A 19,173-nucleotide genomic window follows, 5' to 3' on the forward strand; every position below is an offset into this window, starting at 1 on the left:
TTATGGAGTTCCCACAAATTTTATTTAAAAAAAACAAAACAGAAACTGTATTTCTAACCTTTTAACAAGAGACATTGTGCAGAAATAACAAAAGACAAAGAGTGACCTTTCCACGAATCTTACTAGCAAATTTAGGCTCTCTCTTTATCTTGATTATAAATCCATGGCCCAAAGGTACGCAGAGAATGAGCACTGTTGTATGTTTCTCTGACATTAAAGGCATTATGAAGAGAAACAACAGTAAATTATTTCAGCTTAAAACTTTAATTCTGTCATTTCCGTTGGTGGAATTATCCCTGAAAACACAGACATGGATTTAATGTGATCATAAATTAAAGACGCCAATTTTAATTGTCTTTACATGCTCTATATGTGTAATCTGACAACCCCAAATTGATTGATATGTGCTTGTTCAAACAATGTAATTTCCTTTTACAGTGAGAGTGTCTTCTTGGAGAAATTTCAAGAGCTGTTTCCCCCACAAACTCACCAGTCCAGAGGAGAATTGTCCTTTCTGCAAACAAATAATCTTCATTGCAACGTACAGTACAGGCCTACATTGTCTTTACATCTGCTTTCAATTTGACTTATTACATACATTAGCCTAGTTGTTGTGTGCTTCTTCATCATTAAGCGCCATACATTTTAATAGACAGATTACTTCAAGTGTCCATCAGCTCCCACATTCATACTGCATCTTTTCCATATGGATTAATCAGTTTTTAAGACACCTCTTGGTTTAAAAGTGAAAAGTCAGTTAAAAACAAACATTGCTACATAGGAAGTGCAATATCACAGTTCAGCTCTGTCAGAGCCAGGTATTGGCATAAGCGTCACATCACTGTTGTCCTGTTTCCATGATGTTGCATTGTATCTAAAACAGGCTCTCGAGTCTTACAGGCTTTAGGGACCTCTTGCCTACCCAAAGGTCTATGTCTGTCCTTCACAGAGCTCCCTTGAAGCCTTGTGTATCCTAGTAGTAATGCACTCTTCCAATAGTCCCTGTTCCCGACCCCAGGATATCAGGTTGGCCATTTCTCCAGATCTCACGAATGATACGTTCCCTCTCCTCCAGTCGCTGCGCCCGTTCCAGCTCCTCAGCGGAAGTAAATACGTTCACACTCAGTGTCCCATCTGATTGGCTGGTATGATTACCAACAGGGATTTCTGTGCTGGGTAAAGGGAGAGGTGCCTCTACATCATCCCCATCTTCATCTTCATCATCCTCACTCTCCTCGTCCTCCTCACTGATGTCCTTTAAGTGTTTCTTCTCAGGCGTGGAGGTTGAGGCGATGTTTGTCCGCGGCTTGCAGGAGATCCGGATGACCAGGAGGCAGAGCGTCAGCACCAGACCAAAACACACTCCGAGCACAAAGTAAAGGCCGAAGCTCTCTGGGTTTGCTAAGAAAAGGACCAAAAAGGATCAAATCAGATGAAGTAAAATGTTGTTTTATATTTTGAATAGAGATCACTAAGGCAGTGTGTGACTTACCCTTAATGTGTGCATATGCAGCTATGCTGTTGCTCAGGAGGTCCATTTCTTTTTTCTTCACATCCATGGTGATCTTCGCTCAGCTTTCTTCACGCCTGAAGAACAACAAAAGTATAACACGGCATATTAAATCTGACGTTTGTGTATAATGCAACTAGACACCATGTAATTGCTCTTCCAGGTGCTAAAAGTCTTGGAAATACTTCTCGAGCACCCTTCCTCTAGTGACACATTCTGTGCAGCGCCTGGATGGCAAACCCACTGACCACAGTACTTTTTCATACGGGTGGGATGAGGCCTCCAAGAGTCAAACAAAAGCCCCTCTGTGTCCTCCTAAAGTACTGCCTTCAACTGGGATCATCATAACGCATTTGGCACATGGCACTCTGCCTCTGCCATTCTCTCTGAACCCTGACAGCTCTCTATAAAAGAGGTCAAGAGTCAATTTCCCAAGTAGTCACAAAGGACTCCTTCCTGCCTGAAGGGACTCCCAGATCAATTTGTGAAGCCCAGACTAAAAGGCCAGTGTGTTGTTGTCCTATTGGTATTGTTTGGACATCGTAACCCTGACATTTAAATGATCCGTCCTCCTCCTTTTTTCCTGTTGGTCCGAGGAGCTCTATTGTGTTTTTAACCGGCCTGCGTGCAGTCGTGACTCCTAACACTCCCAAGGAAGTCGAACCTTTGGAGCCGCAGATGACTTACAAGAACAGTTCATGTTCATTGTCCTTTGCAGTCTGGTTTTTGTTTTCAGCAATTATCTATATTCAGTCCTCTGTGTTACCTTCATGCTACCTCCTCTCTCAGTAGATTTTGTCTTCAGGAGAAACAAGCCTGTTTCTCATCTGAAAAAATAATTTATTGGACTTGCCACCATGGAACATTGAACCAGGGTCGTGTCTTTCTGCATTTCCTCTGTTTACCTTCCCCAGCTCCACTTCTCCCCCAGCATGCTGCCCTTTCCTGCTGACTTTGGCTTTTTTTCCTCCACTTTGTGAACAATTTCCATCTCCCTAGCTTAATGACATCATGGTGTTGTACCATGACACACATAAGAGTGTTGATGGCAACAGAGGAGAGACCAGTTCAAAATAAAAGGAGAAGCCTTTCATGCTTCCAACTCATGTTAGCGCCATTCTCCTTTAACATGTGCTTTGTATGGTGGCTGGCTGTGGAAAAAACATTCTGTTCATGTGAAATGATGACGAACTCTGAAGCGGCCCCACTCTAACCTGAGTGCACTACTCTCTAAGTTGAGCCATATGTCAGTGTGCCAACACATGGATCATATGGATGTCAAATTGCACAAACCACATGTTTGTGTTTGCATTTACCTTCAAACTGTACCCACTGATAAGCCTGATTTTCATCACGATGAGAATACCTTAATGATTTATGCAGCATTTGTGCTTATCTGTTGATGTAGCTTTCAGTCAAATGCAAACATAAAACAACACATGTGTAAACCACATGTAATGTGGCCCACTAATAAACTTTAAAACAAAGCAAACATCCTCCTATTAAAGCAGAAGTAAACAGAACGTAGAGCACAAATAAAGTATGAAACTTACCACAAAATGAAACTTTGGAGCACGTCCTCAGTCCCAACTCATAGTGTAATGAGAAGTTGGAAAATGGATGCAAAATGATCACACTCCTCTCTCTCTCTCTCTCTCTCTCTCTCTCTCTCTCCCTTGCTGCTGGATCACGGACTGTGATCTTTGGTCCTCAGGCTAAACAGACAAGAGCAAACAAACACACACACACAGACACACACACAGACGTCAAGCTACATTAGATCCAAACTCACTGAGGTGTCTGCAATGCAAACAACGACAGGCCTATTGCACGATACAGGAGAGGCAGGAACTGTGCTGTCTGGAGCTGTACACAGTAAATGCACAGTGACTGCAAAAACACAGGAATGTTCAGGCTGTATATTGCAATATGAAAAAGCAAAGCAAACAATATTTTAAAAGTCCAACTGAAAAAAATATTTTACCAAAGAACCAGAAGATATAGGCTATATCACATTTGTTACTCTCTTCGTTTATTGTGTAATAAACACAGTCACTGAGTGTGTGGGAGCTGGCAAAGATTCAGCAGGTGTTGAAATAACATGAATAAAAAGAAAAGTCTGGCTTCAACTTTCCGAGTGGAAGCTAATTAGCCTAGCTTACAAGCTTACAAGCTTCCACTTTCTGAGTGGGATGCCAAATTAACAGCACAATGGGAAAATGTTGAAGGGGCAGATGTGGACACATAGCCAGCCCTAAATGGACTTTTTGAGAAAGGGGTAAAAAAGCTTCTTGTATCAATGTTCGCAGGCTATACAAGGCTATGATGTGCTAGTCTGTCGTGCACCACAAAATCTGTCAGCTCTTATTCTCAGAAATCTGGCTTAGAAGTTGATTTCATGTCCAAAAACAGTTTTGTCCTTTTTTGAAAAACGGAGAAAAAAAACATGCACAGTAGCTGCATGTATCATTACAGTTTATATTCTCTTACACAAAAAGTAAGAAGAATTCAAACTTCAGTTTGACTCTAAAACAGGAGGAAAACAAAAGAGGGGGAACAAAACATTCAAGTGTTCCTGCCACACCAAAGTCCCTTTATGTCTCTAGCAACTCACACTGCAACAATCTTTCTAAAATCCTACAACAAGAACCCTACAATCACTTTCCTTTACTCAATAAAACCCCTTTACATGTCAGGTGGGGGATCGAGAGCTGTTAAAAATGCTGCGCTGTGAAGTTTTCTAACTTGTAGGCCTGTTTAGGAAAAAGCTCCTCTGCCAGCTGCAGTTGGTTTAGCAAAGCCTCTGTGCTTTCCAGGGCAGATTCTGATCTTGCTGACTCTTGGCAGATCCTATGTACACTACAGAGCGCCTGACTGAGACAGCGCTCGGGGGCTAAGTGACAGAGCGGTCACTATAGCAACATGCTTTCCAGGCCGCCCCCTCGGTCCCCATGGGAGTGAGACGATGGGCCTTTTGTTTCTGCAGTGCGCCACAGGGATGGACCTACGCGTTGTCTTCCTGTCGAGCTTCCTTCCTTTCTTTTCAATTATGAACAAGTTCATCGCCTCCCCCCCGCAGAGACTATTCCCTCCCTACTAATGGGATCTATTCATCATTATCCAAGCAGAGCTGAGGAACATGGGATTTCAATGAGATATTTTGTTTTTGTCTCAAGGGTAATAAAGTGAACGGCTCGAATGACTACAGCCGTTCTCCTAGCCAAGGTCAAATCTAATGACTGGACACCTACAGTACAGTAACTGGCCCCTTCTCACACTGGAATGCTGCAAACCTGATCTTCATCAGGACTTAGGCATCTGTAACTGGTGGTTAATGACAACTGGAGACCTGTTTAAAGTCTATCTAAACACTAATTATCCTGCCCTGTTGTTTTGTTGTGTTTTTGTTTCACCCCAAGAAGGAAATTATTAACAGACCTCCTCCTCCCCAGCTATGTACCATTCCATGACTCAACTTTCAGTCATTTTCTCCAAGTGACCCAATTTGCTTTTCTATTGCAGATGTTGCCCTACCCTACAGCCTTGAAAATGAAACCTTAATTATAACAAAGGAGTCATGCATTAGTGATTTGATGTCTCATTTTGTCACATCATGTTTTACTCAGGCTTAAGTTGCATTATAAACCCCCCATGTAAATATTATGACTAAAAACAGCAGTCCTCAAATTATGGCTCCTCACATAATCATAATCTCTTGACATATTCAGATATTGACAATAACCATGACAGCTTAACTCAAAGTAGCAATTACAACAGAACAAAACAAACTCCTAATTTGCATTTAATGATTTCATTACTTTGGATAGGACCAGGATGGCCATGCACTTTGGCATAAATCAAATAAACAAACAATCAAACAAAGCTTTTTACTTCTCACACTCCAAACTGCAACTTTTGTGGAGTGCCGAATTGTGGGAGCCTTCACACCAACTGCTCTGACTTAGAAGTGAGAATATCTCAAGAATCAGGACACCATATGGTGTTATTGCAAACCTCAACAATCATTTCAATGCAATTGTGTTGTCTTTTAATACAAGCTTTTAGGTTATAATATTTATATAATTCATCATATAGGAGTCAAATACATAAAATAAAACATATAAAACAGCTAAAATGGGATTTTCCAATGATCTAGCCAAACCTGTGGCAGCACGTGACTTTGTGCCACGTCTGAGCTCCTGTGACGTTAATGTTTAGTCCTATTTTTTATCCCTGCTAGCTTATCATTTGCTCTTTCCTGGCCTCATATCCTGAGGTCAAACACTCAGGCATCCCCTTCCTGAGTCCTTTGCACGCTGCTGACTATTAAATAATCACTTAACCCATCCTGATATGACTTCAACTGTGTGGGAAACATGTCTTCATGTCTTTATCTCATATTAAACCAAAACAAAATATAATCCCAGTAACAAATGATAAAGGTTGCAACTAACTCAGCTAATTCTTCCCAAAATCTGTCCATCAGCGGAGTTATTTATATGTAAAGTCACTGCAGAAAATGTGCTCAGACTGAAGCCAGCATAAACACAGCATGGTGGGGTGTTGCAGCCTGGAAGAGGTCAAACATTATTTCTGACTGAGCATTGTTTGCTTTGGTTTGGATGGAGGAGCTGAATAAAAAAAACCCTCCAAACTATCATGTAGTGTGATATTTTTGTTGTCATCCACTTGGAGACCACATTGGTCCATCCTTTGTCCCTTTCCGCAGGAATAACATCCCGGTTAAAGCCCTTCTTCAGCATCACTGCTATTGTCTAAGATAAGTATGTTAAGACAGAATGACTGAGCTGAGATGTCAACTGGATGATTTATTAGCTACCTCCTAACAGGGGCAGACCTCCAAAGCAAAAGTTTGTCACAGAATAGAAGCACTTTTCCCTAGATACTTCACCAGTAATGCTTGTTTCATAAGCCATCCAACCACAATACTCCTCTTCCACAATGAAGAAATCATGTCAAAGTCATAACCCCTTCAGTGGAAATTATGCAGGGAGTCAAGCCACATTTGATTTATACACAGAAGATGAAAAGGTCAGATTACACAAGGGAGTGAGTCGGTGTTATTTACTCATTGTAATGACACATGCCGAACCACAGAGAGGAAGAAATATCTTTAATACCTTGAATTTCTGTGCAGCCGCAACAATTCCTGGCACAACGGACGGTCTTTCTGCGGTTTGCCTGGGACAAAGCTTCAGAGACTGAAAACTGCCAGATTTAAATTTAATCACATTTCATTGTTCAGTCCACACACAGGCTGTCTCTTGTGAGGGAGATCACAGAAGCTGTTGTAAATTAGAATTCATAGCATCTTACATAGTATTCTTGCTCTTGATTATGTTCATTAAAACGTTCCTGCTTTGATTCTGCGGCTGCTACTGAAAAAAAATCAAGTCTGGTCTTAATGATGCACAGCATCAAACAAACCATTCTGGGTAATTTATTCACTATTTTCAGCTTGCGGAGCACATTCTGAAACTCTGTGTGTCCCCCTTAGCTAAATATACTAATCAAAGCTCGGTTTTAGTTATTCCCTCACACATGAGGAAATTTCTTTCAGTGGACGATAAAAGGTTAACAGTACCCTTCAAACTGCCAAAGAATCTGAAACTGTATCACAAAAGTGTCTGCTGGATGTCTCTACAAGCAATTTATCACACACCTGTAATCAAGCCAGAAAACCGTCTCCAAGTCCTAAAACATAATGGAACTTCAAGCTACCCCCAAAACAGCAGAAGTGCAGGCGATCACTTTCCACCCGATAAACAGAAACACTGTCCAAACCGAGATCCTTGTTCACAATGTCTGTGAAAGCATTCATGAACGTCCACAGGGTGAAGGTAATTTTTTGTGGAAGCCACAGTGAGCTTTCTTCACATCCAAGAAGGTTGCAAAGGACATTTCTGGAGAAAGTATGAGTGCATTTCTTCCCAGTTGCTCTTGACATGAAGATCTTGGGTTTCAAGCTGTGTGAACTGTTAGTGCTGCTTCCACTATGTCAAGGCCTGCCAGAGGATCTGACTGAGAGGAAAACTGTTGCATTTGGAAACAAGACAGGCATGTGGTTGCCATCAAGACAGAGACGAGGAGCACCAGGTGAGGTTGACCTCGAACCGACCTGGAGCAGAGAGTATTGGCAAATACTTTTATAGTTTGTTTTACTCTTGTACTTGAAGAGTTAAACAGACCACAGAAAATAAAATGTTGCACATACAATTAACACACAGGTAACACTTTTCCTGGTGTGTCAGAAATACCAGCTGTGCCACTGTAATATTTGTTTGGATCTGATCTGGGCAAAAAACAAGGCTTGCAGTGTGAATGTAGCTTAAATTAAACACGAAAACCCCCCACCCATCTAACACTTTCTGTAGGTAAAAAACAGACAAACAACATATTTTATATCATATTTGACCCTAGTCTGAACTACAGTGTGCCGCCAGCTCCAGAAACAAATGCAAAGTTAGAACTTGCCCGACTTTTATTAAGTTTCTTCTTGAGTGGGTCTTAGCTAGAAATACATTTTGATTTTGATCCAGACCTGTATTGTTTGTGCAGCATTCAAACATTTTTGTTCCATTAGACGATTCAATCTTATCCAAACTTCTTAAGTATGGTGAGTGTTTGATATAGAGCTGAAAGAAAGCTTTGTTTTTTTCATGTGTTGATGTATTTGGCTTTGGGCATGTACTTTATTTGACATAGACTCAATGAACAACAGCTTTGCTGTTGAGGACAAAAAAGGAGTAAACACAGAATCAAACCAGTCAGGCATTGTTGGCCAATTATTATTATATTATTTGACTTGACATTGCACTTTTTAACAAGGGCAGGGTTATAAATTCAACATGACTCAGTTTGCCATTGTGGCGCCAGCTTGCCTCAGAGTAACTGCAACCCTTGCGTCAGTGAATCCCTGTGTATCCTTGTGTCATAAAAAGTGAACCACAGTGCACTGCTTGTCCAGTGAGTGGCATATTTTGTGGGCTATGGCAGGTAATAGGAGGGTAATGGAGATATGGGACTGAGCTGGGGGTAAGGGCAAGTGGTTAATAGCACCCAGATGTGTTCCTGATGTGAAGCAAAGCCAGAATGCTTTACTATGTAAATCAAGAGGAGATATCCTATGTACCATCTTCATACTGACGTTATCACGGTACCAATCAAGCAAATCAAGCAGTGCTCATGGCAGTAGGAGGTCACAGTGGAACCACAGCTGAGTGTGTGTTTGCTGACATAGTTTATTTGTGTGTGTATAGTATCTGTCTGTGTATTGTTTCATATGAACATTCCTTTATGATTCTCTAAAGCGCAGTGGGCTTTAGATCATCCTAAGCTCAGAGCTCCAAAAATAGAGCTATGATCTCACGCTTTTCATCGATCTGGGCCACCATCCAACAGAACACCAACGCCACATACTGTGTCAATTATATGAACCCTACGGATTACTCTGTGACACAAAACACGTGTTTGCCCTTTATATGATTGGGTCCATAGCATTTACTCTACAGCGGTCATAGTGCAGCTCCAAGAGATTTAGAGGAACTGAGTTTAAAGTGTAAAAGTCAAGGCTGTTGCCTGTTTTTAGATATTACTTACTTACTTACCTCTATTAGCAATCAGTAGTAATTACAACAACAGAATTATCATGGTGCTCCTTGAATTACAGTGGTATCATATTTTTACAAGAGGGATAAGTAAATACACCCCTCAGAGCCTCAAATGTCTACTGAAAAGTTTGTTACCACATAGGAAGATGTAAAATGAATGCTTTGTCATTTGTTTTTTGTCGCTAAGGAATGAAATGTCCTATACGGTTGTAAGGTTGTGGGGTTGGAGAATTGGTGCGATTTGGTACAGTCTAGAAAAAAGGGATCTCATTGCTGTTTTGTCATTGGTTCCAATCCTCTAGGACTTCCTACAAATGTTTTTTTTTTTCTGATTGTCTATTTAATACTGCCTCCAGACTGTGACTAACTAATCTTGGCTCAACTCTCATTTGCTAATATTGTTTGACACAACAAACATACCAACTATACATGAGGTTCTTGTCTGTTGCATCATATCATGTCTGACCAAATATTAACATACAGTTTAAACTAAATAAAAGCCCACCACTTCTGTGCAAGTTCAAGTGCATTTTTGTGTGTCTCAGTTTCTGTGTGTCGTGTCCCCCTTCGTATGTGTGTGTGTGTGTGTGTGTGTGTGTGTGTGTGTGTGTGTGTGTGTGTGTGTGCATCCGAGACAGGAGTGTAAGCTTAGGCAAACCCGCTGGACTTAGCTTGTCAAACATCTGCCCGAGCCTCAACAGGGGAGTGTCTTGACCAGTGAAGCTCCTACTAGAGAGCAATAAGCCCTGAGCCCTGGAAGACATCAGTGGTTGATGGGAGCTTTGCTAAACACAGTTTGTGAGACAGTCATTCATCAAACTGCCTTTTCTCTATTACTCTGAAATATCCTCTTGGTTGCTTAATGTTAGTGAGATTACAGCTGTGGTAGGCAGAGTATAAGTTCTTGTCATTTATATCTTCATGTATATTGATAATGTCATCATTCATATATGGCCAACAAGGTTATGACATCATCAAAGAGAACAACTGTTCTGAGTAAAACCTTGCAGTTATCTATAAACTCTCCCATCTGAGGACCATAATACTGAATATTTACAAGGGTTTCGAAAAGGCATTATTCAAACTGAACTGATGGTGAGCAAAGACATTGTGTTCTAAAGCAAAAACAAGAGAAAGTGTAGTGTATTATAGAAACTGTTTAAACTAATAGTTAATGAACAGCCTTCATGGTCCGGTGTGTAAAGGAATATCATAAGGTATGTTCTCATTAATATACAAAGATAAGAATTGTTGGGTTTTTGTCACCTTAGAACAAGCCGTTTTTATCTACAGAGTGAGCGGGTCTTCTTCCATGGATGCCGCGAGTTGAATCACCATGTTTCTACAATAGCCCAAAATGGACCAAGCCAAACAAAGGCAAACCAAACACTGGCTTTAGATAGGGCCTTCCGTTGAATTTTACGGCCAACATAGTTTTTCCTACATGCTTGGAAAGAGAGGATGAGGCGAGGGGGTTGTAATCTGCAACTACATTACTCGATGGCACAAAATAACACTGGCTCTTTAAATAAAAATAAAAAAAACATTGCATTTTAAGGTTGTATTGTATAACAGGCATTGGTTGAAAAATAACAGCAGCAGCAGCAGAAACAGTTAGATGTAAAGAGCAGTAGTATTTGAATGGACCACTCTGTTATGGATGCTTCAAAGAGATCAACTGATGATCAGCTGATCCGGGTAAAACTAATGGCTTCATGTCACTGGCTAAATGTGCACCATGATTTTTTTTTTATCACAGTAGTTTTAACTATTCCTAGATTCATTTGTACCGATATGTTTTTGGTCAACAGTAGAGCCAAATCAAAGTCGCAGGTCAGTTAAGGTCAGTGTGATTTAGTTTAAAACTGAACTATTATTATCTGCCAAAACACAGATTGCGTGTGTGTGTGTGTGTGTGTGTGTGTGTGTGTGTGTGTGTGTGTGTGTATGCAGTGAGCCACTGCTACAGTTTTACAAATGGTCTGATTAAACTGTAAGTGATACCATGTTTAGCTAGCCTTGAAGAGTTTGGGAAAAGACAGTGAACATGATAGCAGAGCTGCATCATGAAATCATAACTCATTTTAATTTATGAAGCTTTTCCATTTACTCTGTTTAACATTTCCTGTTGGACTAGCTTTCCTGCACCATGCTACAATGCAGAAACTGACCAACCAAGAGTGAACTCTTTATGCAGAATTTTTTTTTCTGCGTGTCCAAGTAATACTGGGACATAAGAGACACATTAAACTGTATGTATATACATTAAGACTTAAATTGCTGAACTTGCTAACTACCTCACTGTTATTGCTGTGGTCTACAACAGTCCGGGATAATTAATGTTTTAATATAATAGTGCTCTTGTTAAGCCATACACTAAATGAGAAACTGAAAATTAAAGGAGCAGCTCTTTACATGTGACCAGGAGAATATCCACTTTAGGGAGATATTTTTTGCTGATCATTATTGTGATAAAACAATCACTTACAGCACATTTTACTCATTTACCTTTCTTGCCAGGGGTTGTATTTATTTCCTTTCACTGTGTAAAGCTGTCTATGCTAGGCTTCTTTTGACTTATCTCAGCTTTGTGTAGGCTGAAACTTTCTGTATCTCCCTTACACAAATTGGTACCCTGGGAGCTTAGACAGTCCAAATCAGAGTCTGACCTCTGACCTCTGAGTAAATAGAGTAAGTTAACAACCATCCTCAGGATAGATAAGACAGGCCAGCTGATAAGGGAGTCAGTAGGGTTTTGGGAAAAGGAAAGTCTGCTGGCATGAATAGCTTGGAGAGGTCATACAGAAGTCAACTCTTTTCAGCTTGCCTTGAAGGGGTTACTTAACTAAGCATTCACACTCATCCTATGGAAGGTTATCTGATTGACTGGAGGAGGCACAGCTAAAGTGCTGCCAGCCCACTCAGATAGTGCAAATTAAAGGAGACCCCTGAGAACAGCCAAGCCCTATCCAGCCTCCACCCATCACCTCGCTTTCTCCCTGATAAGAGGTGCTGACCACAGTCCAGTGGAGAGAAAGAGAGCTTTGGAAGCTGAAACATGTGGTTAGCTGCTGTCCTGCATGAGCTCATGTAAAAAAAGGGCAACAGCTGAAAAAGAAATAGAGCCATATGCACCATGTGTATACTTTTCATGGCACATTTTTAGGATCTCTCACCTCAGTTGTCTCTGATTACATGACGTGTGCTCACAAAAAATACAAAAAGCGACAGGATGTTTGCTTTGATTGTAGCAAGGTGACAACTAATTAATCGCCACAAGGTTAGCCAATAATGTGCAGCTGCACAGGAAAGCCATACCCAGGCTCTCCTGTCCCGTCTCATCTGTAAGTGCTGCATCAGCTCCTCTTTGGCAGTGGTTCACAGAATATACGCTGAAAACATGTCACTGCTTGGATGGATGTGGATATTTAGCTTAGTCCACATCTGATTATGCCAAAAACATAATGCTCTACTGCAATAAGATATTAGGTTATTACTATTAAAAAAAAAAACATGCATAAAAAACAGCTTTATCAAGTTGTTTACTCTGTTGTTATCAAAAACTCCTTCACTTCTTTGTCCTATTTAACCACAGTTTATCAAAATATAAACAATCACACAAGGAACTCATATTTCCCGTTAAGTAAAAACTTACTAGAGCTGCTGTGATGAGAAACCAGATATCAAACTTTATAGCCCATGGAAGTTTTCCCAAACCCACTCATCTCTAAACAAGCCTGCCAAAGTAACGTTTTAGTTCACATGAGATGCAGAGAATTAAAACCACAACTGCAGAAAAACTTGATCCATCCTAAAAGTTCAGTTACAGAAGAGATGTGGTTCACTGGGGTTTCTATGGTAATGCACATACACTGAAATAAACTCACCAGTCTGTGATGACAAGAAATGTCCCTCTGAATCTGTTCAGTCCACACAGAAAGCTTCAGGCAAACTGCAAATTTCTGCCCTCTTTCCCTCCAAATTTTGAAAAACAACACAGCATTACAAGCAGTCCTGACTGCTTTCAGTTGATTCCCTGTTGCTGGTGTGGTCAAGCCCTGAAGAGCGCGTGTGTGTGTCTGCCTGAGCGTGTGTGTGCACAGAGTCTGGGGAAGAGGTGGTAACTTCCTCTCAAAGTTGGAGACGAAGTGAGTAACAGAGATTTCTCTCTCTCCCGGCTCCAATCCACAAGAAGCAGGAAAAGCTGTCATACTATCCCCCTTTTCAGACGGAAAAAAAGAGGAACAGCCTAAAAAGGGCAAGCTCGGGGAAGAGGGGAGGGAGGAAAGTGGTTGTGTGTGTGTGTGTGTGTGGGTCTAGTGTGTGTGTGGTGGGGTGTGATGTGGTGTGAAGGGGGGGGGACTTACCCTCTGTTGTTAAGGAAACCGGCAGCAAGCTACTCCAGGAAAATCTGCTCAAGTTTTTCCATACAGTCCAGTGTGACAGGAAAACAAGATCAACAAAGAAACAATACTGTGGATGTTGTGTGTAATGTTGCTCTGTAATAGCCTGTCATTTTTTTGAAATTATTGGCTTTCTTAGAGAGTTAGAGTTAAAAGATCAATACCTCCTTCACATCATGCTAAATATGAAGCTAGCACCAGCAGCTGGTTAGCTTAGCTTAGCATAGCAAGGCTAACTGTATTAGCCTATATTTACTGCACATATGTAAAAGTGGTATTGATCTTCTCTTACAACTCATAGAAAGAAAGCAAATGAGCAAATGTCAAACTATTTTATTATGCATACATTTAGAAGTACATTTATTCTGCTTCTGTTGGGTGTTAAAAACATATTTACCCCCTGGTGATATTACTCATAATTATATACACAATACACTGTTTTCATGCAATATAAACTGCAATGTGCTGACAGAAAGTGTCGTAAGAGCTTCCTCAGAATGCATGAAGTTGAAGATGATGCTTACAATATGATGAAGAATCTCCTAGGTTTTATGTCGCTTTATATTTTAAATGTCAATTCAGAAATGTTATGAGCATTTGCAACTTATTACTGGAGTCACGTTCCACCCAGAACTGCAGTGCACAGCTATAATGAGAAGGCTATATGGCTTTGGTGAAAGCAGCCTCACACAAAACATGGTAAACATGTAATCACAATAGTATGTCAACTCCCATGCTGAAGGAGTTGACATACTAATTGCTAACAGCTGCGAGCTACATGAAAAAACACTCTTCTGGTAGATTGCATCAATGATCAACCGCACGACTAGAGCAACAATAACGTTTTATAAGTCACATATATTCAAGTTCACAGCACACACTCTGAACTTGTGCTTGTCATATTTTGCAACCAGCTCAACATTTACTCAACTTTAAGAGCCGTGTACCATCCCAGTGGGCTCAGCTGTAAATCTTCGTGGCCACCAAGCTTCGTCTTGACCAAATTTTATTAAAGCCATGCGCTGGGGAGGGCATAATGACATTTTTCATTAGTGTTACTCTGACTCTTCATGGGAAACTAGGGAAGAAAAAGCTGAGAGCAGTGAAATCAAGAGTTCATTTTATTCTTTCAAAGGGTCAACATTAGAGCAGAGCTGTTATTGTGCTACACCCTGCTGGGGCTTGAAAGAACATCTTGGTCCGGATCCCACATATTTCTCTCTGTAACCCACTTGCTAACCTGAGCAGCCAGCATATGAGCGGCCACAAAAACTTGTGATACATTTACTTCAGTTGAAATTGCATTGCATATTGCACCCATTGGGGTTTCAGGCCCATCACTCCAAATCAAATATCCTCCCACTGCTTCTTTTTCAAATTTCTGTTTTTCCCTATCCCCTCATTAAAACAAATCCTGGATGCAAACAAAACAAATAGAAAAGCAGAAGGCACCTCTCCAATATCTTTCCCTGTCAGCTCAATCAGTGAAGAGGAGGTGTAGGGGCTAGAGCAAGGGGTTTCGGAAAAAGTTTTGTCCCTTTAGTGCCAGGATTTAAATGTTTCTCTGAGCTGCATCAGTGATCACATTCCTGCCTAGATCTCCTCATGGCTGGCAGATGTCCACCTGTCCCTGGGGCTGATTTATACTCCAGCACTGGGTTGGTCTGAGGAGGGTGGATAAGTTAGCGGTAAGGGAATGAAGAGAGACAGGGGAATAAAAAGGAGAAGAAGAAGAATAAGAAGAAGGAAGAATATGCAAGCAAGAGAAAATGATACTTAAAGGGAAATGAGAGCAGTCTAATTACAGGGCACCTATGGCTTTTAAGGAGGACTTTTCTTGGATCAAGTCAGACAAACCTGAGCATGCCAACGTGGTGTTCAATGTAAATACACAGTATATCATGATAATCTGTTGCAGAGGCGGAAACAGGGAAGGATATGTGGCTGATGACCAGGGAGGGTCTTTCTGCAGGTGGGGAAGGATAAAATAAGCAGTGAAGGTGTGTGTGTGGAGACAGGGGGGCGGGGGGGATTTGAACAAGATAGCACTCGTTCTTAGAGGCTGCTGCCGGGGTGAAGCGAGGCAATATGCTCCAAACAGGTTTCATAGGAACAAAAGCTAACTATTGTCTTTAACCTACATTAATATTTGCAGTGTGTTTCATGAGAGAGCCGCCTCACCCACTCATTTTCCAAAGGTTGCCACACAGAGCCTTTGTTGGTGATCTGCACTGTAGGGAGGCTGTGTAGATGAATAGTGCATGGAAACCTCTGATGTAAGGCTGAGTTTGGTTGGTAAGGGCAGATCACAAGGTAAAAAAATCAAGAAAGGAAACGTTTGAACTTGAGACACTGTCAACATTTTTGAAGTGCAAACTTAATGCCATCCACTTATAGGAAAGCTGTGATTTTTCAAGAAAGCCAATAATCTGATAATTGACATGGAAGCATAATAATTAAAGCTGTGTCTTCCTTGCAGAAACCTCAGAGGAAAAAAAAAAACACCACCCATGGATGACTCATCTGTACACCGAACACTGAAATAAAATATCCTAGGAGGGCGCCATAAGAAAATTAGGATTGTTCTCTCTTAAATCAAAAACATACTGAGATATCAAACAGCAAACACATGTTGCTAAGAGCTTTAGCTTGCGTCAATAGACAAATAACATGGAGAAACAGACAGAATGAGTGAAGACAAAGGAGAGAGGAGGGATAACATTTTCTTTGTCATTTTCTTAGTGTAGGTTATCATCAAGCTTGTCAAACATTTTGGCATTCACAAACTGCTCATTAAAACTTCCTTGGCAAACCTGTAGATGGATCTAGTCAAGGTATATACCTTCAGGTACTCTCCACACCCTGTTTCCAGTGCATGAAAACACATGTCTTTGTCTCTGGCCCCTGGTGCTGTCATGGCTCTGCTCCCCTCCTGCTCCCTTTGCTCCTCCCCCTTCCCTGTGTGTCTGAGGGTGCGGCCTCCATTCTCCTCACCTGCTGCCTGCTGTCTCACCTGCTCTCAATCAGTCATCATGCCTCAGTCTTCAAGAACCCCGGTCTTCCTCCCATTCATCGCCAGATTGTTTCAGCCTATGTGGTGGTAACTCTCGTGGCTTCTCTCAGTATTGAGTTAGGCAACTTCAAGCTCTCTTGTGTTTTCCCTGTGCGTGTCCCCTTGTCTAACCGTTTCTCTCCCGTGCCCCAGGGTCCCTTGTGCAGTTTGGCTTCCTGTGTCCGCTCTCCTGTGCCTCTGTGTCTCCGGTCTCTTCCGCCATCTCACCCACCCGTTCCTGCTGTGGCCGCCCCTCATCCCCCTGTGTGTGTGTGTGTGCGTGGAATAAAACCCCCTTTAAACCTTCCATACTGTCTGGGTGTCTGCTCCTGGGTCCAGTCCTAACACCAGCCCTGTCAGAACAATCTGGCCAGCATGGACCCAGCGGACCCAGACTCCGTCCGGCGCACTGGCCTACCAGGGACAGGTGGGCCAACACGAGAAGGTCCTCGACGGGATCGTGGCAGCCATCCAAGACCTTCGCTGTAGTGTGGCCGCCCTTGGATCCAAGCTCGATCAGGTCTCCACTCCTCCCACAGCTCCTACCACCGCCACTGAAGCAGCTACTCCCTCTGCCTCCCCAGCCATGCCGCATGCAGCCTCTCCTCCCCCCCCGCCCGGGAACCACACGTTCCTACACCTGAACGGTATGCTGGGGATTTGGGGGCTTGTGGGCGGTTTCTGCTTCAGTGCTCACTAGTTTTCCAACAACAGCCGTTGACCTACAGTTCTAATAGCGCCCGAGTGGCTTTTGTGATTAGCTTATTGTCAGGGAAAGCAGCTCAGTGGGCAACCGCCCTGTGGGAGAAGCACTCCCTATTTGTGAAACCTTCCAGCGATTTTCTGACGAATTAAGAAAGGTTTTTGATCATCCAGTGCAAGGCAGAGAGGCGCTAAACGCTTACTGAATCTTCGTCAGGGCTCTGGTTCAGTAGCTGAGTTCTCAGTCGAGTTTAGGTTTTAGCGGCAGAGAGTGGTTGGGATGAAGAGGCGTTGCAGACTGTTTTCGTGCATGGGCTGTCGGAGGTTATGAAGGACGAGTTAGCGGCTAGGGATAGCGCTGCTAGCCTTGACGAGCTAATCTCACTAGCGATTAGGCTTGACAATCGTCTTCGTGAGAGACGGCGTGAGAAGTGGGGGCGCTCACAAGCCTCTCCTTTCCATGCCTTACCCAGAGCCACCATCTCAGTAGATCCCCAGTTAGCAGCCCCATGCAAACGCCCCTCGAGCCAGGTACCCCCGAGCCCGTAGAAGAGCCTATGCAATTGGGTCGCACCCGCCTCACTCAGGCAGAACGCCAACGCCGGATGAGGTCCGGGTTTGCATTTATTGTGGCCAGCACGGTCACTTCTTGGCTGCCTGCCCCCAGCTGCCAAAGAAAGAAACGGAGAATGGTGTTGCTCCTGTGAGCCAAGTCCCGCTTCCTCCTCTGCCCCTCTTAGTCGCTTGCAATTAAAAGCGTCCCTTCACTGGCAGTTAAATTCCATTCCCCTCACAGCACTAGTCGACTCAGGTGCCGAGGAGAGTTTCATCGACTCGGCATTCGTGCTTCAGGCAAACATTCCCACTATCAAACTCCCTGACAACCAACCCGTTAACGCCTTAGACGGGAAACATTTAGCCAACATTACTCGGCAAACCGTTCCCCTCACACTTATCCTTTCTGGTAATCACCGTGAGGAGATTAGCTTACTGGTTATTTCATCACCCAATACTCCTGTTGTATTAGGTTACCCCTGGCTAAAACTCCACAACCCCCAATTCGACTGGTCTACTGGCTCACTCATTAGCTGGAGTGCTCACTGTCATTCACATTGTCTCCAGTCCGCTAGTGTAACACATCCCACTGTTCCCAAACCTCCCGAGCCCCTGATCTATCTGCCGTCCCTGTAGAATACCACAACCTAGGGGGGTTTTTAGTAAACATCGTGCCGTCTCATTACCTCCTCATAGGCCATATGATTGCGCTATAGAGCTGCTCCCTGGTTCCACTCTGCCGTCTAGTCGCCTGTATAACCTTTCCAGACCTGAGCGCGAAGCCATGGAGAAATATATAGGTGACTCACTAGCGGCAGGGCTTATTCGACCCTCTTCGTCTCCGGTAGGGGCAGGTTTCTTTTGTAACAAAGAAAGACCAGTCCCTCCGCCCTTGCATTGATTATCGAGGGCTTAATGACATCACCATTAAGAATAAGTACCCTCTCCCTCTCATTGACCCGGCATTTGAACCCCTTCATAAGGCTAAAGTGTTCTCGAAATTAGACCTCCGGCGCATACCATCTAGTCAGGATCAGAGAGGGAGATGAGTGGAAGACTGCCTTTAACACCCCTTTAGGCCACTTCGAATATTTGGTGATGCCCTTTGGATTGACCAATGCGCCAGCTGTGTTCCAGGCCATGGTCAATGATGTGCTGAGAGACATGCTGAACAGGTTCCTGTTCGTCTATTTAGATGACATACTCATCTTTTCGCAGTCCCAGGAGGAACATGTTCAGCATGTCCGGCAGGTACTCCAGAGACTCCTGGAGAACAAGCTTTACGTGAAAGCCGAGAAATGCGAGTTCAATGTGACATCC

The 19,173-nt window shown here is 42.7% G+C and overlaps 1 protein-coding gene across 3 annotated transcripts; it reads right to left on the reverse strand.

Moving 5' to 3' along the window:
* eva1ba (eva-1 homolog Ba (C. elegans)) lies at positions 1-13,325 on the reverse strand. Of its 3 annotated transcripts, XM_051407152.1 has the most exons (5): positions 13,029-13,324; positions 6,652-6,739; positions 3,064-3,225; positions 1,493-1,587; positions 1-1,401 (listed from the first exon to the last, which is right to left on the reverse strand). In XM_051407152.1, the coding sequence occupies exons 4-5, from the start codon at positions 1,557-1,559 to the stop codon at positions 974-976; spliced, it is 495 nt and encodes a 164-aa protein (XP_051263112.1). In that variant the 5' UTR covers positions 1,560-1,587; positions 3,064-3,225; positions 6,652-6,739; positions 13,029-13,324; the 3' UTR covers positions 1-973. The 3 variants fall into 3 exon arrangements, with proteins under 3 accessions (XP_051263112.1, XP_051263109.1, XP_051263110.1); XM_051407149.1 differs by lacking the exon at positions 6,652-6,739; XM_051407150.1 differs by lacking the exons at positions 3,064-3,225; positions 6,652-6,739 and having other exon boundaries at positions 13,029-13,325.
* Positions 13,326-19,173: the final 5,848 nt, after the last annotated feature.

This window comes from Dicentrarchus labrax, unplaced genomic scaffold, assembly GCF_905237075.1.
Source record: "Dicentrarchus labrax unplaced genomic scaffold, dlabrax2021, whole genome shotgun sequence".
NCBI lineage: Eukaryota > Metazoa > Chordata > Actinopteri > Moronidae > Dicentrarchus > Dicentrarchus labrax.

What these genes read in the sequence shown, in the direction of transcription:
- eva1ba (XM_051407150.1), bottom strand. Translation starts at nt 1,559, where the DNA reads ATGGATGTGAAGAAAAAAGAAATGGACCTCCTGAGCAACAGCATAGCT. An exon ending in TGCATATGCACACATTAAGG is followed by an intron (nt 1,402 to 1,492) that starts GTAAGTCACACA and finishes TCCTTTTCTTAG; the next exon opens with CAAACCCAGAGAGCTTCGGC.